Source organism: Malurus melanocephalus, unplaced genomic scaffold (assembly GCF_030028575.1).
Source record: "Malurus melanocephalus ecotype Western Australia unplaced genomic scaffold, MMel_1.1 scaffold_93, whole genome shotgun sequence".
In the NCBI taxonomy this organism is placed as follows: Eukaryota; Metazoa; Chordata; class Aves; order Passeriformes; family Maluridae; genus Malurus; species Malurus melanocephalus.
Window position 1 is genome coordinate 1,587,741 of NW_026623325.1, and position 22,217 is coordinate 1,609,957.

Genomic DNA, 22,217 nt, shown 5'->3' on the forward strand with positions numbered 1-22,217 from the left:
ACTGCCGCCAGCGCGAGCCCCATTGGCGCCGCCGAGCCCCGCCCCCGCCGCCTCTCGCGAGAGCCGCGCTCCCCCTCGCGCCTCCCCGCCGCCATCTTGCCTCCTCCSTTAGGGTCGGCGCCGTCGCCGGAGCTTCCCGGTGAGTGAGGGCGGGAGGGGAACTGGGACATGAAGGAGCTGTGCCACCGCGGATCCCTGCGGCTTCGCTTCTAAATCGGGGCAGAGAGTGGGACACGGCATGCACCTGCACCGTGGGAACGGGGTAGGGTGGCTTCTCTTAGTGGCTTGTAATGGTTTGTGCCGTGGTAAAAGCGCTTGGGTGACCGAGTTGGTCACGGCACCGAGGCTGACAAAGCTTGTGAAGCGTTTGGACAACTCTCTCAGGCACATGGTCTGACTCTTCGGGGTGTCGTGCGTGCAGGGCCAGCTGGACTCGATGAGCCTTGTGGGGCCTTTCCAACTGCATACATTCTGTGGTTCTGATGAAATTCAGTCTAACGAGAAACGCGGGCGTTCGGCGTGTTTGAGGCAAATAAATAGGTTAACGAGGAGCACGTGTGTAAAGTCTAAAMGCCATTCGGCCTTTCTTGCCCATTACACCCAGTGTTGTGTCAGTCTGTGCTGCTGCTTTCTGCATGTGCCGCTTGATCTAATTCAGGATATTGTTTTTATCTACCAACCAGATTTCCCTCAGTCAGAATACAAGACTAGGTAATTACATACTAATAAGCTTACGGAGAGACCGTAGTTTAAAGCCTAATGCTGAGGAAAGGATCCAGATTTGGATCGAGAAGAAAGAGCTGGTAAYACTTTGTTTTGACAACACTATTTGAAGAAGGCCTGAATGAAGTGAACCCTTTGTTCTTGAGTATCTGGCTGGATTTTTCTTAAGTAATTTATGGAGAATATGCTTTAATTGCAGTGTAAGGGTAACTGAATAGATTCTTTGGGTACGTAGATTTCCCTCTTTTCTGACTTAAGTTTCCAGTATACCTGGCCTTGTGCTGCCTACTGTGCTTGATGGTTTGTGTGTTTCAGGTTCTGAGCTTGAACCTTCAAACCAGCCAGCTAAAAGGCGTTGGAGTGTGTGCAGAGCTTTTTSTTTTTCTTGTCAAAGTTTTAGTTTTGTCCCTAAGGTAATGAGTATTTTGTATTTCTGCTTTTGTTTTAAGGCACAATGTTTTTAACAACAGTATTACTGCGGAAGAGAATTCCTGGAAGCCAATGGATTGGAAAGTACAGGCAACCAAGAAAGGTTACCACTTCAATGAAGCAAGCAATGATCCGAAGGTTGGAAATTGAAGCAGAGAATGAATATTGGCTGAGCCGACCTTACCTGACACAGGAGCAGGAATACAAACACAACACAGAAGAGAGACGTGCAAAGTGGGAAGCTTTCAAACGCCTGAAACAAGCCAAGTTTCCTGAGCACAGATATATGAGCGATCACTTGAACCACTTAAATGTGTCAAAGAAGTGGACATGTTGAATAATACAGCACATTTATATTTGGTGTGTCTGCACCAAATACAGCACTACCCTAGGATCTGCYCTCGTACCTATTATGGTAATTCACTGTAATTAGGATGGGTCACAAATAGGACTTTGCTATGGTGTACAAAATATGACATTAAAATTATTCCTAGGGAACAGCATGTTTTCTTATTATTGTTTGTTAGAGAAGTTCTTTGTGTGGCTCTCTACCATCTCCCCACCCTCTGTTCTTAAGGGCTTCAAACAGCAAGTTACCAGGGGCAGTGGTGGTGATTTATAGGTAACCCAGATGATAGCTTCACTGATTGCCTTCTGAAATTCTGGAGAACACTCCTGCTGTGTTGAAAGGGCTTATCTCCTGGTACTGGCTAGATAGCTCAGGCTGGTTGCTCCCTTCCTCAGGGATTGTTCTGTGTACAGCAGTACTTGAGACATGACTGATGATGCTTGCTATCAGCCATGCAAGGACCAAGGAGAACTAGAATTGCAGAGAGAGGGGAATGAGTTTTGAACTCATGGAGCAGTATAAAATGTTCCATTTTTAAAAAAAACCTTTTGGAAAGAGTTTTTGGTTTTAAAGTGTCATTGTCATGTCGGTGTCAACTTGGGTGTTACTGCCCTCTTACACAGATTGTTCCTGATCTGAAAGGAATACAGCTGATTCCTGTTTGAGTGGCCATCTTCTAAGTCAGGCTTAGTAGGCTAAGAATTAGCCCCAAGTCAGGATTTTTTATTTCCCCACAAGACCCAGTAACCTGGAAGATGTGTCAAGAGTGGGTGTAATCTTGTGTTTGTTGCAGCTGGAGTGGAAAAATGGGAACAATTACGCAGCATTTCCCAGGTACGCAGTTTTGCTCACTGATCTAATACACACATGCTACAGCTGAGCACTTTTCAGATTCTTTCACATACTTTTATTAAGTTGATATTGCATTCACTGATGAATTCAAGTGTCAACTCCATGTCACTTTGGAAAAGAGATTTAGAATGGTACGTTTTTATTAAACATGAATTATACTTCAGAGAAGTATGAACARGTCTGAACACTGATGTACAAAATCTTGAATGCACTTTCATTGGTTATAAATGGCTTAAGAGAACTTCATGGAAAAGTATACATACGGGTAAATTGCAAATACAATTAAAACATGAGGGAACTTCCAGGCCAAGCAGCGTGATTTTGTATTTAATTCATTTATAAAAGCCCATTTAAAAAAGTTACTTCAAGTATTAAACTATAAATGGCAACGTTTTTTCTGTGCATAGGACAAGTCCTATCTGTAACATACAAAAAAATACAGTAAGTGCATCATTATTACAGATACCTTTTACACGTCGCCCCAGACTTAAAACACAGCTCATTACAAGTTTAGGCAGCACAACTGAAAATAACTGTGGAAGCAGAACAGCTGGGACATAGTGATTAGTGCAAGTGTTGATGACCCTTGSTGGCAAATACAAAAGGAACCGCTGAGATAACAGGGATGTTTTCATTCATTTAAGTTAAAAAGGGGACAGACTTAACAGCAGGAAKGCTGCCTCTTTCTGGGATAGCTTTATGATTGTAAATTGTCATTCAGGAAGATTTAAATCCCGCAATAAAGCTGATAGCAGGATAAAGGACAGGAGAAATCAGAGAGGACCATGCTAAGTGTGCAAGTTTCAGCTAAGCAGTGTAAACGAAAGGGAATCGGCATGTCACCACCAATGCTTTGGTGACAATAAAAGTAATCCAAATACTTMATCCCTGACACATCTGCTCGTCTACTGAGCATGAGCTCTCTGTTTCTTGGRATAGGGGGTGGGAAGAAAGATGGGGAAACCTCCCAAAACCAAAGAAAATGATCCTGTAAACATTATCAGACTTCACTACCTAATGGAAACAAATTCAGGTAATTGCTTCAGAAAACAAATGGCCAAACACCAGTATTAATCAGCATTAAAACAAACCATGACTCGTAGCTTCATGTTTCATGACAGTTACGTAATTAAGAAAAGTGTGTATAAAAAGCTCTATATACAAAATAAATTTATAGAAATGAGTGTAACAAATGTGTTCAGTACTAAACCACTTTATGTGCAGCTGCTCTCTTTGGTGCCATTTAGAGATAGAAGAGCCTTTGACATTGCACACCTTGCTGATTTRTAGGTACTGTGAAAGACACATTCTTGAGTTGAAGGAGCTGCTGTTTGGAGCCTTTCTAAATGCACACCCAAATTCCCCAGTTAGACACAGTTTTAGAGGGTGTCCTTGGAGAAGATACACTGTAAAGCTCAAAACTGTCACTGTTTTGTTGTTACTTAAGTTTTAATAAATCTGGTCAATCAGTGCTCCAGATCCAAGCAGATGTGGTCAGTTCTGTGTTGGAGTCAGCGCACCTTGGTAAAGCTGCCAGACATTAATGCTATTGCAAACACTGCTGTTTCCTTCCTCTTGGGGCTGTGCTTAGCTGCAACTGGACCATACCTCAGATCATGAAGTCTTTGTGTGCATATCCARTGGTATTGAAATTCATCCAAACACAAAAGATGATTTATAATTAATACAGAAGAACCACACAAGATCAAAGGAAATAAACTACCTGAATACTGTAGGTATTCAGCACTCTGGAGAACAGGACCAGTTTGTAAGAACAGCATACCAAAAGGAGCTTGGTACCTGCAAAATCCACACTTGAGAGGCAGCTTTAACAAAAATGTTACCATMATTTCTACTCAAATCACTAAAAGTAGAAGTGCCAAAACTTTCTCTAAAATAACCCTCTGAATATTTAAAATGGAGGTTTTTGATCACATCTGACWTGCATCACTACAGTTGCAAAATAATACTGTAGGAAATCAGTTAATGAGAGAAAYCTATCCCTCTTCCTGCCCTCCTCCTATAATATGCCTTTGGCAAGCACAGCAATATGTGTGTTGTACACTCTGTGAGTAAATAACAGTAAGAAAACTAGTATTGTGTAGTTTTAAGTAATTTATATTTATGGATTTCCCTGCCTCATATTCACAGYGACAGGTGACATGACATTTTAGAAATATGGAGCATAAATCACACTGAAATCCTACCCTGCATCAGGCATCTGTCCTCACATCAGCAATTTAATGACATTTAAATTTTTTTTTGAGTGTATATAGATTTTTAAAAAAGAGAACAGCAGTAAGAAACACGAAAGCAGTTTCTAATTGCAGCCAATGTCAACTATCCTACAATAACTACTATGTATGGCTTGCAATAGTCATTACCTTGATGGATCTAAAAGCTTAAGGGCTGTTACTTTTAATGCCAATCTATGTATTTTCAAGACTCCCTGATACAGAGTAGGTTAAAGCACAAAACCAGCACATATAACATGGCCCAACACCCTAAAGGATGGAYCCTCAGGATCAATCCCCCTCCCGATCTCCTGAACACGTAGAGCTGTTCTTCACACTGCATTCACTGGAAGGTTCCAGCGCTTCTGTTTATGGGCCAAAAGTACCCAGTTCCTGCAGCCCCCTGCCCCTCTGGCAGGGACACCTAAGGCTGCTTGGAGCCTGACAGCCACACAGGCTTCCCGCTCCCTCATCCTGCCTGCCCCCTGACCATTTGGTACAGCACAGCCTAGGGAGCAGTCAGGACAGAACCCAATGACAGAGGATGTCATCCTGCTGCCTTAGATAKGATACTTCCTCCAAAGCCCAGGCCTGCCAGGGAAACCTAATCCCTCCATCCCACTTGCTGGCATGGCCTTAGTGTTCAGCAGTACAATTCCCTTAGAGAACTTAATTCCTTCAGATCAGCCTGGGGTTTCTCTTAGTCACCCATTCCCCAGAAAAAAAAAAAAAAAAAAAAGGTTGAGGGTGGTGAATGTGGAAGAATGATCTTTGAATCACTTTACTATGTTTAATATTTGCCAAAGAGACTTTCAGTAATACTTGCTTTTATACCAACCTCTGGCCTCGGAATTATCCTAAAACAGCTACTCTCCTTTTCTCACCTCAAATATGAGGAAAAATCTAGGACAAAATATTCCTGTGATCTGCATAAACATTTCAGAAACATCAGTTCTTCTTGGAAAGCCACAAAAATGTCCATCTGGCATAAGAAGAAGAGGTTTCATAAAAGCAGCACTCACTAGAGAATGCACATGGAGCTAGCCCAGTCTGTTTACTTGCAGTTTTCCTTGTAAATTCACTATCCTGACATAAGAAATCAAACAAGTTCTACTAATGTTGGCCTACAGAATACACACATTCARGGGGGGATATAAGAAACACTTCGAGGAGTGGGTAGGGGGAGCAGAGACCCTATTGCTGGATCAATGATACTTAGGATTCTGACATACATTTTGCTTATAGATCTGCTAGATGATGTCTGTGCATGGATGTGTTCTTTCAGCTATAATACATTGATGCAGTAAAAGCCAGATGATATTCCAGGCCAGATGATATCCCAGGCCCTCTATGACAGTTCCACCAGTGTTTGGGGCTGCAAATTTTGGTATTCAGAACAAGCCACTTGAATGTGCAGTCTTCTTTCTCTTCCCCAAGAAATTTTGCTGGTGCAGTACTGCTGAGAGCTTATAATCAGATGGGCACTTCTCACTTGACATTTGAGAAGAAAAAGCTAAACCTTTCAGATTAATGAGTAGCAAATGTTTTTGTAAGTTTTGGAATTAGCAAATGCAAAATTTCTTGTACAAAGTTTCAAGAAACATTCTGCAACTTTTATAAAAGGTGCAAGTTTGGACCATTACTACTGCCTCAAGAACATCCAACAGTGAAATTATGTTCTTAGGTTCTCAAAGAATTCTTGTTCCAGAAGATTAATATTTAAGAAAAATTTATTATATCCAAAGACAAAAAATACTTAATTTAAACTTACAGTATACTTGATACCTTAGTATTTCCATCATAAGCATATTTAACTCAAGTAGCAATCAGTCTGGGAGATAAACCAGACAGGTTCTTTTGGACTAGATCATCAATTTGACTACTACTTTCAGTCCTTATCAAAAGGGCTTATGTCTATTTTCAATCAGCATCAGCTGAAGATCAGAAAAGTTACAGAGAGAAAACCAGTATTTGTCACTTTTTCCAGGTGCAAAATTCCAGTACCACCCAAAGATGAGTTAGCAGTCTTCTCTATAGAGGAGTGAGGAGAAAAAAAACCCACGTTGTTTGCTGTAGGTCTTGAGCTAAGGATGGGATGGACTTGATTCCTCACACAGGAAACACATTTTGCTGTTTGTGAACTGGTACATCGCTGCACAAAGCCATCAGTCTTTAGCAATTTCAGCATCACTCAAACTGGATTTGAAAGTGGGACACTAAAGGATGCAATTTTTCAGTGTGCTAACACAGATTATGATCCAACACTAATCTTCTCATAAGTACCTGATATTTGTACTTTAGAACCAATAAAACCTTGTGCCTTTATTAAAAAGATAAAACAAAAGTATAAAACAGTATTTATAAACCCTCAAGAGTCCCATGGAAAAAGCAGTACTCTGCTGGTTCCATTTTCTAACAACACGCCATTGCAATATTGTTTTTCTCAGGGGTACTTTACCATTTTGTTGCTGCCTTACACAGAACAGCAAACAGTAACAGAAAATGTAAATTGCTAATTCCTTTTTGGATTGGCTTTTCCTTGTATGCTAACAGACAATGGTTCCAAAGTAATAATACATGTTTTTTCAACTAAACCCAAGTTCTCTTCTTTGAGCTCTGTCCTTGATATAGTTAAATGAATCAAGTTAAAATGATGAGAAAGCTCAATCCTATAGCAAAAAAGCAACACCCAAGTTAAAGGCTTTTATGTTGTTGGCATTGCCTTGCTCCAAAGCACACCTATTAGAAGCAACCCTCAGTCCTGAAAGACTTGGAGAGCTGGGATCATGGGGTAGACTGGTTAACAYGAAGAAAGGAGAGGACATCATCCAGTCCCTTCCCCATCACCTGACATTTGAACTATGCAAACCAACACTTCAGACTTGCTAGCCATGCTCTTTTTTTTTCTTCTTCCTTTTCCTTTTTTCTTTCCTTCTGTACTCTGGAGACCTGCTATGAAAGTGACTTCTGCAGTGCCTAAGGTATGAAGTTTGCCCATGAGGAGGTAGGAATCTCTGCAATCTACCCCCACCACTGCAGCATAACAGAAATGCATAGTTCCCACTCTGGACCGTGTGCATCCAAGCAGGGCACTTCTGGGTCTGGCCCTTTGGTAGCAGTATATAATTCAGTGTTGCATAAATGCACATTAAGAATCTTAAGGCATCTGTCTTAACTTCCCTGCTCTGCAATAGTGCTTACAATAATCCATTGTACTGTGCAGAAACTTGAATTTCTTGTCTCTTCCTAAAATGTTAATGTTCCAGTTCTTGCTGCTCAGCTTCTTCCAAACAAAATTAAGTAATATTCAAGCTCAAAATGCGTTGCAAAAACCTAATGAAACAAAAAACATAATTAATGGAATTATCCCATTAGCTTTGAAAAAACACATCATAGGGCATTACACAAATGCATATGGGTAATGTGATTTACAGGCTTCTCATCAAGGAAAGTAATTATGGCAACTTCAATTCAGAAACAGCCTTTTGGGAGGTGTGGGTTTTTGTTTTACACCTCTTATGTTTTAGAAGATTATCCATCACCACTTATCTATGTCTAAAGTATCCCGGATCCCTGATTGGCAATTTACTTTTTGAATTAAATAGATAGATGTGAGGACATAAATGATATTTACCTAGGTGAGGCTGGGGGACTGGCCTTCTTTTGCAGATCAAGCTCTGTACACTAGAATAAGCCATGACTTTGCTACTGCTGCATATTTCAGGCCCAAATGTAAAAATACAGCTATAGGCTTGTTACGGGTATTAGGGAAGTGCATTGAACAAATGCTGGATCTCACAGGTGCTGAGTAGTTGCTTACAAATGCAGGACTGGAATTAACCATCTTGGCCTACAGAAACTGTCATCAAATCCAACTGAACTCAGAATGGTTCAAACATTGTATTACTGAGTTAATTTAAGGTAACACCTACCCAAATGCTTTTGCATTGGGTGCAGTTGTGYACTTCTCTCATACAATTCTTACAGCTAGTATAGTTTGGGCAAGTGTGACACAAAGTACAAATTCTTAATTTATTAAATCTGGCCTGATTTTAAGAARAGAGGGAGTATAGAAAGGACATTAATCTCAAACTGTTACCAGTTAATTGTCTAGCTTAAGACAGTAATTTATGCTACCTCTCTAGGTCAGTGGAAAGAGAGATTAAGGCCTTTCTATAACACCTATCAAAGGCTGCTGGGATGAGCTGCTCTCATAAACTTCTATTCCATTCTGTGAAGAACAGAAAAGCCTTTGTAACATATTTATATCAGATTAGGTTTTATATAGCTGGAGGCTGAAAGGAATACCTTGCTTAGGGAGTTCTTTTGCACAYGAGTTCTTTTGCACATTTATATAGCATTGAGGAAAGTTGGAAAGGGGAAAACTTACCATTGGTGAGTTCTTATGGTTGAGTAGGTTTTTCAGAAGTCCCACTAACTAGTCTAATTTTGGTTTTGTATGAGTTTACACTGAGCAGTCTGACTAACATCAGCTCAAGCATCACACYGTCACCCACAAAGATCTTTCAGAAAGATTTTTTTCCTTGAAAACAACATTTTTTCCTTGAAACCTCTTCCAAAACTATAATTTTAAGTCAGAAGGCTTCTTAAAAAAAAAAGGAAAAAAATGAATCCTAAAATTACTGAGCTCACTGAATTYAAATGTGGTGTTTTCTTTCTGATAAAAAATGGTAATTACTTGCAAAAACATTGCCCCCACCAAAAAAACCACAACAACCAAAAAARAAAGAGACGGAGGTAATGACTCAGCTCTAGCTTCTACAGTTGTTAGTTAACCAAATAAGATTTGTTTCTCTTCCAAAGAGAAAAAAATCATGAGAGCTTATAAACTCACCRCAGCTGAAAGTCAACATAAAAAGTCTTATTTAGTCATTGAAAATACATCAAGGAAAGTTTTGCTTATGTACCAGCGCTCCCTGTATTTCAAAATGCAAAGTGCACACAGTGCATTTTAATGCAAAAACATTCCAGAAGATCACTGTCAATTCCAAATGTGACAGAGCAGTCTTATGCAGACACCTGCACTTACTTACTGACCTTCCTTCCTCATGCAYATGCAGCTTCCTACAGACCAGAACACTTCCCACCAATATATGATTAGGAAAAAGACATTTAAGGAGCTCTTTAAGAACATTAAGAAGCTCCTTAAGAACAGCTCTTCCTCAAGACAGCATTTCATCTTGGAATTGCATTTAGCAACAGATTCTTTTCCCTGGTCAGGTAACAAATCCAGCACTACCCACTTCAATCTAAATTACAGGATTAATCTGACTCATCCTAGACCTAGACAGCCCATGTTTCCTGCACTACAGCATTACTCCCATTCTTGTCTTCTCAACAGCCATTCTGAATTTTGTTTAGACTTTTCTATTACTCATCCAACATCAGAGCACTCCTCTGCATTCCATGACTAGTGGATTTTTGACTTCAAGATGCCTATTTTTACTCATACATGTACACAAACAGCAATCAATTGTGTTAGTCTTACCTGTTTCTCATTGAGACGGTTGGTTAGTAATTAGCTGAGATCAACTTTCCAATGAAACTATAATATGCTTTTTTGCACCTAGAACGTGAGAGAATCTCAATTATGTGTTTTTGCAGACTTCCATAACAAATAGCAAATATTTCAAACCAGAAAGCACATTTATCATGTTGTGCCTATTTAAAAAAAATATTTTCCTCCCCCTAATCAAACATAAAAGATTCCAAATCTCAGAACTGAAGTGCAGAAGTGAGAATTTTCTATCCATCCATCCATCACCTTAATGTAATAACTAATTTTGGAGCAGAGCATGGGATGCAAGTTAGCCTTAAATTCTAAACATGCTCTTCATGACTCCAGCCAATTCCTAAAGACTTTCTAAGCCTAAAAAAAAAAAAAAAAAGAAAAAAAAGAAAACCCCTCTACAAACAAAACCACTACCTGATTTCACATTTTCCTCTTCAGGGCCAGTTTCCACCCACTGACAATCACCAGCTAGCAATCGATTTTGTGATTCACTGAGTGGTCTAGTAGGAAAGGACTGATTGGCTACAGAGCTGAAAAGTAAGCAAAGTCAACAGGAATTCTGTAATACCAATAGCTGCTTTAGACATTTCTAGAATAGTGAAGTTATTGAAGAGCAAAGCTAGCAACAAAAAACCCAACAGTGCAAACTGGAAATGGCTGMCTGCTCCCAACCCTAATTACTCTATTGGCTTCAGTCATCACTCTAAAATAAACCTTACCTGACACAAGCCTCTCAGTTCTAATGGGAAAAAAACACAGATTGATACACAAGAAATGGCACCCTGACAGTAATACTRCCACACAGCTAGGTACCTATACCTATTGAATAGGTACCATCGGGAAGAGCAACCGAATGCTATCTTATCCCATGCAAATGCTAGGCCTTCTTCTGAACAATCTTCTGAATGTAAAAGCATACTTTGCTGTTTCCTGTTCTTGTGTAAATTCCACAGGTCATGTTGTACTGGAAGCAACTTCTCTGTATTGCCTATGAACCATCTAATACTTGGTACTTCAGGTGACTGCTGTTGGCAACAATCTTCAGCTACAAATTCACCAAACTATGCAGAAAACTTCTAAAGTGGCAAATGTAAACACCCCCAGAAACTGCAGAGAGAGACTCTCGTTTCTTTGAAAACTACATTGAAGATACAAAACATGTAAATCTGGGAGGGATAAAAAATAATGAGCCTAAAAACCTCAGCATCAGAGCTCTACTTCTCTTGCAAACTGTGTCAGCATCCTTGTTTAAGCATGCTTGAGGAGATGAACTACAAGTAATACCTTGCCTTTCACAACTCTTCCCCCCCAAAMAAAACAAACAAAATGCTTCATTTTTTTTTCTATGAACAATTATTCAATCTTCTTCTTTTTGATTGTTTTTAAGAGCCAGTAAGCTCTCTTACTTCACTGTTTCCTTACAGACATATTCTGTTAAAACAAAACCAAGACACAGTCAATTTTTTTAGTCTTAATCCATTCTGTCCTTCACTGAAAACTTACAAACTTACTCTGAAGATGACAAGAAACAAAGAATTCAGAAACTAACTTTGGTTTTTTTTGTTTTTTTTGTTTTTTTTCCCCTACATGTAAACAGTACAAAATCAGTATCTTAAGTGCTATAGTTACCTTTTGGCAGGTTCATTTTGGTTTGAGACTGCAAGCTGCTCTGGATCCATAATCACCAAACGAGTTGGGAAATTACATCCATCACCCAAACTAAATGAGAAACAAAAAGACTCAAATCACTGTTGGTAGTTGACTTACATGAATTGAACAAGGACCCATGCAAAAGGCTACAGGCTCGAATCAATTACCTGAGCACAGTGTAGAACTCCAGATGTTAGCAAGGCACTTCTACCACTAAATCAGAGGATCAGCTAATTAAATCTTGGAGCTCAATTGATTCCCACCCTATCATTCAGTATAGATTGCTGAGCACAGCACAAGTCTGTGTATTTCAAAAAAAGAGATGTATGTCTGTAGATTGTAGCCATAATCCCCAAATCAGTGTGCACATGTAGTAAGGCTCTTGTATTTACAACCCCAGAAGCTGTATCAAGATAACATYCTGGTGCTCATGCTCTCCCCCTTCACCCATAATTTTGAAGAAGCTAAGCCTTCTTTCAAAGCAAGTTTATCAGGATAAAATGTGGCAGCAAAACAGATTGATTCATCTACAGTAGAGCTACTGTCTTTAATCACATGGTAGTTGAGCAAACAGCTGAGTCAACTTAACCTGTTGGTATTACCTCTGCTGTTAGATACCAGACCTCAACTTCACAAACAGGTTCAGCAACATTTTTACCTGATACACAGCCTCCCAAAAGCAGTGTAGAAACAAAGTTCCTACTTCGTTCTGCTGAATTCTGGCAGTGGTGAGAGCAGGCAGAACATCAACCTTGGTTCATCAAGCTKGTCTGCAACTCCCTAAAGCTGTCTCAGCTGATGTTTTAAATTCCCCGCATTTTTCATAATATCAGATCTATTTTCCTCCCTTTGTTGCTTATTTACATCCACTGTCTTAGATAAAAGTGTCATGTACAGCAAAAGGAAAGCTGTCAAGTTTTCTCAGGGGCAAGAGGGGGTGTCTTTAAACTGATGTTGTTGTGATACAGCTGTTTGATCTCCTCTGAGCTGCTGATTTCTGCTCTGTAATCAGACACTAATACTACCACCAAACGGTGTACACTGCATCTCAAAGCTTTCCAAACTTCAGCATTTAAAAGGCTCCCTCTCTGACTTTGAATGAAAACCCTGTGCAAAGTTTGACAGTTTTCTCTTGCACATKTGCCCTGCACCAATATTTATTGTACTGGATATTCAAGTTAGCTTTTCAGTGGTGCTTTATTTTTCAGTAGAAAGGCAAGCAAGGCAGAAGAAATGGAATTCATTTATTCCCCAATTCGTTACCATTCAGATGGAATACCTGGTAAAGATAGGGAGTAGCCAATACTTCTTTTCATCTCCAAAAACCTCCCTTAGATTTTTGCTGCATCCAAGAGAAAAGCCATTTTTATCAGGACCATTGCGAAATGTGGGTGCACGGAATGTTTCTGTAAAATAAAAACATGCAATTCCTTAAACCAGTAAGGAGCCAGGRAACATGAAGAAACAAACTCAAACTTCTCTACCGTGGAAACACTGTTGAGCAAGGTGAGACTATCTTAATGTATATTATGGGGGGGTGGAAGAAAAAAATAATCTCAAGCAATCAGAGGGGAAAAGAAAATTGCAGGGTTAGTGAAAAATAAGGAAATCAGGTAAGCACAACAGTCCCCTTGTCAACTTTCTCTTTACATTTAACAAAGTCTGAGACAGAGCAAAGTACCATTAGCATGCCAACAGATAATCTCATCCCTTATTCCTTGGTGAGTTGCTCTCTCTTCAGCTTTCTTTGTACAGAAGACTTGCCCTTTTAGAAGTAATTYACCATAAGCGCTGCTGGACCTAAGCCCATACAGAAGAAGTTTTTCCACATCTGCCAAGTTAGGAAGCTGAATTAAGAGCATCCCGTGCTATCAGAGAAAGATGAAATCCTATTTTAGAAACAGACACACCACGAACTATAGCAATCCACCACCATTTTTCTACTCAGTCCAGTTACACCTTTGGCCAGGAACTGAGAGGACTCATTGCTCTCCTTCCAGACTGCTTGTCTTTTTACAATTGTGATCCAGAAAGCAGATAAAGTACTGTGTTGCCAATTATGACCACTGACTTTTGGGTAAGGATTATGTTAAAGTTTTCTTCAAAGCTAAAAAGAAACTGAATATTCCTTACCTGTAGATATTAAAAAAAAAAAGACTTCAAACAACTCTCCTGTCAACCAATCAAAAAATTTCTAGTTGAAAATTATTTTCCTTTAATCAACCCACTTATTTTTAAGGTTAGAAATTTAAATTCCATTGAAAGATGTAAGATTTTTACTTACTCAGTTGTGGAAATACTCATCAGTCCCTGTCCCCCCACACACTGCAAAAAATACTCTCAAGTGTTTCCTAACAAGAGCTTAAAATATTTTAGTTAATGCACACAGCTTGGTTATGCTAATCAATGCCATTTAAAATGTTTAGGCATAAAAATTAAGGGAATCTCTTTCATTATCTAGAAAATGTGCATCAATGCTTCCATTTTTACTGCACTTTTACAAGCCACTTCCTAATAATAAGGTTTGTTTTCTTTCACAGGATTTAAGGATACTCTTTCGGATCTAGTTCAAAATGTAGTACATGTTGATATACAGTAAAGCCTTTGACTTGGTAGGGACCACCCAGCTACTCAAAGTATTAGAACAGAGTGGCAAGCAGCAATTGGGTTACATACTTTACACTATATAAAAACCCAACAAAAATGCATAGTGCCTCAGAGGTCTGAAAAATACAGACCAAAGAAATGAACAGTCATCATGGATCTGAATGCTTCGCTCTAGCAGAGGATCCCCCCACAGCCTTAATTTTCCCATGTTTCATCTTTCATTACTTCCATCAAATACGCTTTTTAGTGCATAGCATTTAAAAAATCAATTCACATACGATGGCATATCATGTAGGCCTCACATTCTCACTGAATTGCCATTTTTCTGGATAGGGAAAAGTTCCATATTCTAATTAACTGACCTATAGTTGATCTGTTTTTGCCAACTAGCCAGCAGTGGTAGCTGAAGAGTGACAGTATGCTGATGAAGAACATGGCTGCCACAAAGAAAAGGAAGAGTACGTGGAACTTTGCATGGGTATCTGGCAATTCATTCTGGGGAGAAAGAGAGAAAGAGATTAGTATGTTAACATGTCCCAGCAACTAAGGCAGTATTGTTGCTGAACATTTCCTGCCACATCCAGTCTGCTACAGGTCTTTCAACTCAGTTTTTATRAAGAAAGAAAAGCACTAGCCAAGCTTTCAGCAGTTTTYATRAAGAAAGAAAAGCACTAGCCAAGCTTTCCTTTCGTGTCATGTTAAACTGGTATACAACAGCATTTAAATCRCATGGGTRCCCCTTCCCCTGAGTTTAGTACTGTGAGTGCACATATTCATCTGTGGTCTTCAAATGCACAGTAGGCAACAAGGCAAAGCATCTTTTATACCAGAAAATGTTAACTGTGCAGCCACAGCCAAAGAGACACGGGCAAAACATGTCCAAAGTCACCTCCTCTGAAGGGGAAAAAAAGGGCAATTCCTGGCAGAAGGTAGTGRTACTGAACCTAATTCTGAGCTGGTATAATGAACATAAAAGGGAAGTGGTGGTCATGAACAGGTAGTAAACAAGACACGGGATAGATCTTCAATTTTTGATGACTTGYAATTTTAAGCAACAACCAGCAGGTACCTAGCAAAACAAATTTGCCATGTCTGACCAGGCAGAAGTGATTCACCAGAAATCTATGTGAAAACCAAAAATTTCAGCAYAACCATCATAAAGAAACCAACTCCCACCCAAATCAGATTCTCRATTCCACCCTCAACTATTTTCAGACTTCCATTTTCAAAAGGCCAATAGGATTTGTAAGAATTATATTCCGGTTCTATATCCTCAAAATTGCAGCACTTTTAAGCAGTTGACCTTTAACAACATTATGAAAGCRGAGAGGCTATTTTTACTCAGCTATGTACTTAGCATTACTGCCATTACTTTTTCCATTAGCGCATTCAGTACACTCACTTATCTAAGGCTGACTTTCTTTTTTAAGCTAAAGCACATTTCAATTAAGATCAAGTGCACATAGGTATATCCATTTCCCTGTAAACGACCTATATTCATAGGCAACAGATTACAAGCCTCCTTCCGTGATGATGTAAATACCTGCCATGAATGACTGGACTAGAAAAACTGTAGTAGGAACAATATTTAAATAATGACAGCAATATTGGATTTTACCTTTGGACAATTCTCTGCAGCATTCCTGTGGCAAAGCTTTGCGCAAACAAAGACAATTTATTAAACACTAATATTATGTTAAGACAAAGTGTTTGAAAACAGCACAGTCTTTGTTAAGAACAAAATGGTTCGTGTGCAAATATGCTCTTGGACGTGCCAATTTCCAAAGCACATCAGCAGCTTCAGCCCCTGTTCTTCAAGAAAATGGAGAAGTACAAAAGAGCCCACTACTAACTTCCAAGGCATGAAATTTTCTCCTGAAGCATAGAAGTATTGGAATTCAGATTGTGAATTTTTGGATCACTTTCAAGTGGTTGCTCAGCTTGGACAACATGGCTACACCTATTTCCTTCTACTAGTTGCTTCCATCATAAGTAAGGTTTATGTGAATATTCTGTACGATGAAACCATTTACAAWGGTCTGAAAAGCTCAGAATATTCCTGAGGTATAAAGTAATGTTTTATTAATTACAAAATCTTGCTGACTTCAGAATATTTCAATTACCATCAGATGTAGKTTCAGCCAAAACCATAAAGAATAAATTGCCATTCTTTGCAAAATTTTCTTCATTTAAAAATGACCAGATAACACATCAGTAGTTTTTTCTCTTCCTAATTTCCTTCAATACAGAGCCATTAGTAGAACGTATCTTTAGTGTAACACCTGAAATGGAACCAGTGCTTGAGAAARTAAAGGAAGAGATAGGAAAGCTGGGTTCAAATTAGCTTTTAAGTTCCAAACTTTATACCTAAAGAGTGGTATTAGCTATCTKGGCTAAGATGCTAGCACTTATCTGTTGTAGACAAGATGTATGGCTTTTAAATTACATTAATCTGTGCAGAAAGCTTAAGGAGAGCCCAAGCATCTACATTACAGTCAGGCAGATACACTCAGTGTTTTCAAAAGTGCTGGCTACCATCAGATAAGTCTGCAGTAAGCAAATGACAAGCAGAATTCAGCTCTCTAGACTGCCATTTAAATTCAGTTTCCTTTTTTACTGCCCATTTTATTACTTACTTACTGACAAGTTGTGCAACAGTCCCTCTTCCACCTGCAGTAGGGACATATTGTGTTTTGTGATCCCCTGAAATCCAGGCTAGCAAAATACTCCAGTTGCTGCTTATTCCTAAGCTTCATATTGAACCTCTTCAGCATGTTCTACATCAGAGCACACTGCATTGTTCCCCAGTTAATTTTTATAAGTTGAATTTCTATGACCCTTTTGAAATTACATATTTAAACAAAAATAATTATCTACAAGGAATTCTAAGGMCAGTTTATTTTGATGCTGGAAAAGCAGTAGCAGCTTAGGTTTYGTGTTTACTGTGGGTCAGAAAATCTATTTCACTTGCATCCTATATAACTCTCTATAACTTGAAGGATTTTTTTAATTATGCATGATTAATCTGCATGATCCCCAGGGAGCATTTACTTCTTCTGACTACCCAGTTTCAGCCAGTGGTTATAACTTCTTGAATTGACAGTTGCAGAACTGTAGCATCTTGCTAAAAAAGGCCAATTCTTTCCTGGAGACAACCATGCAGTCTTTGAGTGTGTTTAGCACGCTTATTCACAGTGGTGTTCTAGCAGCAGTCCRCATGCCCCCGCATGTGAAAAGAGAGTGAAACTTCAGAGACTTGTTATTTGAAATCATTATGCTCAGCAGAGGCACAGAAGCAGAGACTTGCAGGCGAGAGAGCTGCAGAGTTTACAAAAGGAAGCAATTTGCACAACACAATCTGAACTACTCAGCACACAATAGGCTGAAGCCAGTCACTATTCTAGAGTCTCCTATAAACTCCTTCACAAAGAGAGCAATTTGATTGGGTATCAGGTAACAAAACCCCTCAAACTAAAAGTGCTGTCTGAGCTTGATTTGTTCCTTATTTTTAGTAGCTAGGTCTAGCCTAATCTTGGAAAAAAAACCTCAGATCTGGTCTATGTCCCTACTGTATAGGCAGGAGATTTGAGTTCTAACTAATGATGTGAAATCACTCTTCCCCCCATTATTGTTAATACAACCAAAGTTTTGCAGAAGCACGTGCCATCCACGCAGGACATGTTTCACATCCTGTATTTAGCTATACACAGGATTGCAAATTAATTTGGAGAACGGTGAAAAGACACTGAAAATGACTGGAAAATATAATGGTTTCAAGAAGGCGGCAGTGCAACAAGAGTAAAAATAGACACAAATATAAGCTGGGAAGCACTACCATGCACTGTGTAAACAAGGCATCAAGCACCGGGCATCCAGCCAGTGCTGGTGTTTGTGTTGGATACATTTGGTTAAAATGACGTTTTATCTGCTCATCTTTAACAACCTCYGAGGTAGAAATAAAAATGTCATGAGTATACAAAAAGCAATTACAAGTTTAAATAAAGAAAGCAGTCGTGTTCCCTTGATCTACAAAACAGATTTTAACATYAGCATCAGGGTGCAAGCCTGTGGTAAACATTACCAGCCAGTGTAGTTGTTCTACCACTGCATCCACAGAATCAAGACCTTTCTTCAGCACTTCTGCAAAGAGGTTGAAATGTGCTGTATAAAAGTCTTGCACGTACAAGTGAGAAACACAAAGACTTTCTTCAACAGAAGAATTTGGTAGGTGTGCATGTCTCACAATGTTTCCGAGTGTCTGCGTAGGAGCATCGTGTCTCTATGGAAGTACTATCAACAGTGCAAAACAATGGATTGCTACATTTGGGTAGCTAGCACATACACCTCCACAACCTCATTACAAGTTCTTCCCCCAGGCTACATTCCCCAAGAAGCAGTCCATACTTCTTTCCAACACTGGRTATATCCAGCAGTTTGTTGAACAGTATCTGAAAAACATCTATGAGGAAGCAAAAAATAAGCACTACCTTCTGAAGGCATACTGTAACATTTCCTATAGTGAAGCTTTGGGGGGGAAAAGCATCAATTTGCTCAGCTTGTTAGAGCATGGTGGTAATAACACCAAACTTGCGTTTTTTAATCCCCATATGGGCTCAGTGATCCTTCTGGGTCCCTWCCAACTCAAAATATTCYGTGGCTTTGTGCATCAAGAAAGCCTCAACAGAAAATRTCCAAATAGCAATCTGTCGGAGGCTGTAGCAGGCAAAGCTGAGCACTAGCAATACACTGAAGCAGTCTACAGACAGCAGCAGGCTGCTTTGGTTTGCATACAGATGTAGAGAGAACCTTCCAGTCAACAGCACTTGTCTAAAAAGCTCACATACAAGAGACATACACAATTTTGCAAGCCTATGTGACTATGGTGCTGCCACCTCTTTCTGGAAATGTACTTTAGTAAGTACTTTATAAGATCAGAGGAGTATTATCTTTGGGAAGTGGGTGATTTAACAAGAGTAAAGCGAGTCAGAGACCTACTCTAATGATAAGATCATGGCATCACCAGATTCTGTCTTGGAAGTATCTGGAAATGAAAGTAAGAAGTGCAAGTATTCAACTACATTGTCTATTGTTACATTTCAGAAGTAGCCCATTCTTGCAGGAAGTATTTTTAACATAAAAATAAAAAAAATAATCCCTCTTAAGTTTACTTCCTCTGCTCAAGAGTCCACTTCAATATTGTGTCYGATGAGCTTTGGAAGAGTCCTGCTACAAACACTAGTATTAAATGTTCGTTCATTGTAGTCAGTTGTTCTGAGACCTTTTTTGTGGCACTAATAACTACAAAGTAAGGTAACAAAGCAAATTCTTGTATTTGTTTTTTTTTTTTTTTTTCCTCAAGCACTGACGGGTAAATATGTAAGAGTGTGTTTACAATTTCCTTAAAAAATGCATACAAAGCACTGGAAAGTAACCAGGCAGATATTTGGAAATGACACATTCATGGATTGAAAATTTAACTATTTATAGCCAAGCAAGACTGAACAGCAGAATCAGGAAATTTATTCTGAAATATCTTTTGAGACTCAGCTATGACTGATAAACACATTTATGGCTTTTGTCTCACAGTACTGACAGTTCAATTCTCACATAGTTCCTTGCTCTCCAGTGACAGGCTGCTATACAGAACTGACAGGTTAAGAGAACACAGTACTTTGGCAGATCAGACCCACAGGTTTAGGTGAACACAAACGTTTTTTGCAATTATCTTACCTAATGCAAACTGTCTCAAAGTATAGCTATTTGAATATATAATCAAGCTTCTCTTACCCAGGCATGGCAGCAACCTTTTGTTCCAATAAAGATTATTTCTACTACTGAGATAATGACTACTTTTCCCAGTTACTCTGACAGCAGCCAGCATCTCAGAAACATGTACTGTTACTGACTCCAAGATGTGATTGAGACCCTTCCACTTGTGGTAATTTTTTGCATGCTTGTTAAGGGAAACACAATAAGGGAATTCTGCCWCTAACACTTCAGCCTAGAGATAGGAAGGCACACTACAAGTTTTTGTAGATGAAAGGGAACAACTACAGAAGACAGTCTGCTCAGCCTGGAATGTGACTGGAACAAAACTGATAGGAGGAATATAACAGTGACAYACAAGGATGGTTGCCCTTCACATAAATGTTATTAAATCTACTAAGATGCATGTATGTGTATTAACCATTTGACAACTGATAATAATCGCAAAGAAGATGTATAGCATCCACACTGTACATATCTTAGCATTCTACCCATTCCACGTCATTAAAAGTCACTAGTATGAAGTTCAGACGTGCCTATGTAGRGACTCCAAAACTGAGCTCAGTCAGTTCCCAACAAATTAATCTGCCCTATCTGGCAGCAGATTATCCATAGACAAGTCTAAGAAGAGACAAAATTGTTATTTATATTTCACATTTGTCAGTATTTTTATAAATACACAYATATATACACTCATGTAATTGTTTGATATGGCCAGTTCATTCTTTATCTACAGATAYGTATCCCATAGTCTCAAAAAAACCTGAGCAGTGCCACTCAATTTTGATGGTGCAGTGAAATTGCACAGTGTCCTCATCAAAACTCCTTCTCCCAGTTACTCATCTCATCCCGAGCAGTGTAATACATTTAATTCATCAAAATTCAGAAGGTTCTCCTGCTTCAGTCACTTTGATTGATGTCATTAATATATTGAACCACAGAACAGAGTAAATGGTGAGTGACAACATGCTGATGCAGCCTCYAAAAACACATGCAGGATTAAACGTAAGAACAACAACCAAAAAAAGCCTTAGAACTTACTGTCCAAAACTTTATGAAGTACTCCAAGACTGTAGCAGCAACAAACAAACAGTACAGTAAGGAATACATTAAAAACAGGAGGAAGAATTTGTAGTTAGAAAATCCCACACAATTATTCACCCTAGAAGGAGGGGAAAGAGAGAGAGGTTACTAAGATATACAAAAAATAACGCAAACAAAAACCCCACAATACATTCAGCCTCTGCGGAGCAAAATGTGTATGATGTCAGCAGTATGTCCAAAACATTCTGGTACTAGTGTTTCAGAAGCATTTTAAGCTACTATTTTGAAGGAAATTTCTTTCCTCAGGCCAAATGACCTGGGCCTTTCACATAAATTTTGCTCTCCATGATTCTATAGGACAGGACATGAGCTGGCAAAGCGYTATGATACAGACAGTCTGTACGGGAAGCATCTCTCACTACAAACTAACCRCAGTCAGTACAGATAGTAACATGAACCTCTTCATCAATTTCAGTGGATGTTGCTTTGGTTCCAAAACCACCTCTAATTCAACTATTGGTAGCAGTGTTTTTCATAGTGATAGCAGRTAATATTTTTACTGACTACCAGCAAATACAAACTACAGGAGTGAGTGGTCATACATATGGTCTAGAATACAGACATGACTCTCTCAGTGCAGTGGGTATCTTCTCTCCTGCTAACAACACCAAAGTAAACAAAAGAAAAAAATGCCTTTTCTCACATGTCTTGTTAATGCCAAGGTTTCTGTATACAAGGAGAAACTGCAAGATTTGGATTACTGACCTTACAATTCCACACTGCAACACACATTAGGAACAAGACTTATTTACACATATTAAAGAAGTTCTGTGAAAATTAAGGTTTATTTCAATTTGCACTTCTGAAGCAACATCTAATTCATCATTATTACACTGATTTAAAAAAAAATAAACTTACCATGGACAATGGTGGTCCATTTTTAATACACATCTGAAAGAGATGATTTCCAGCAAGTTAAGACAAAAATATGTTTTCTTCCTAAGACACATAATTTTAGCTTCTACAGTTT

At 39.0% G+C, this 22,217-nt stretch overlaps 2 protein-coding genes across 8 annotated transcripts in view; one reads left to right on the forward strand and one right to left on the reverse strand.

The window, feature by feature from the left end:
* Positions 1-56: 56 nt before the first annotated feature.
* MRPL57 (mitochondrial ribosomal protein L57) lies at positions 57-2,258 on the forward strand. Its single transcript, XM_057368526.1, has 2 exons — positions 57-139; positions 1,173-2,258. Exon 2 carries the CDS (start codon positions 1,178-1,180, stop codon positions 1,487-1,489), a length of 312 nt encoding a protein of 103 aa, XP_057224509.1. The 5' UTR covers positions 57-139; positions 1,173-1,177; the 3' UTR covers positions 1,490-2,258.
* A 165-nt stretch (positions 2,259-2,423) lies between these two features.
* ZDHHC20 (zinc finger DHHC-type palmitoyltransferase 20) overlaps positions 2,424-22,217 on the reverse strand; it is a 50,860-nt gene continuing 31,066 nt past the window's right edge. For 3 of the 7 annotated variants that reach the window (XM_057368520.1, XM_057368518.1, XM_057368521.1), the window contains 8 exons: positions 22,106-22,138; positions 21,185-21,305; positions 14,740-14,872; positions 13,050-13,176; positions 11,750-11,839; positions 10,535-10,650; positions 10,097-10,174; positions 2,426-7,920 (listed from right to left, as the gene is read on the reverse strand). In XM_057368520.1, coding sequence (XP_057224503.1) covers positions 10,137-10,174; positions 10,535-10,650; positions 11,750-11,839; positions 13,050-13,176; positions 14,740-14,872; positions 21,185-21,305; positions 22,106-22,138 — 658 coding nt within the window. In that variant the 3' untranslated portion in view covers positions 2,426-7,920; positions 10,097-10,136. Of the gene's footprint in view, positions 7,921-10,096; positions 10,175-10,534; positions 10,651-11,749; positions 11,840-13,049; positions 13,177-14,739; positions 14,873-21,184; positions 21,306-22,105; positions 22,139-22,217 lie in introns of all 7 variants that reach the window. The other 4 variants (XM_057368524.1, XM_057368522.1, XM_057368519.1 and 1 more) reach the window with 4 other exon arrangements.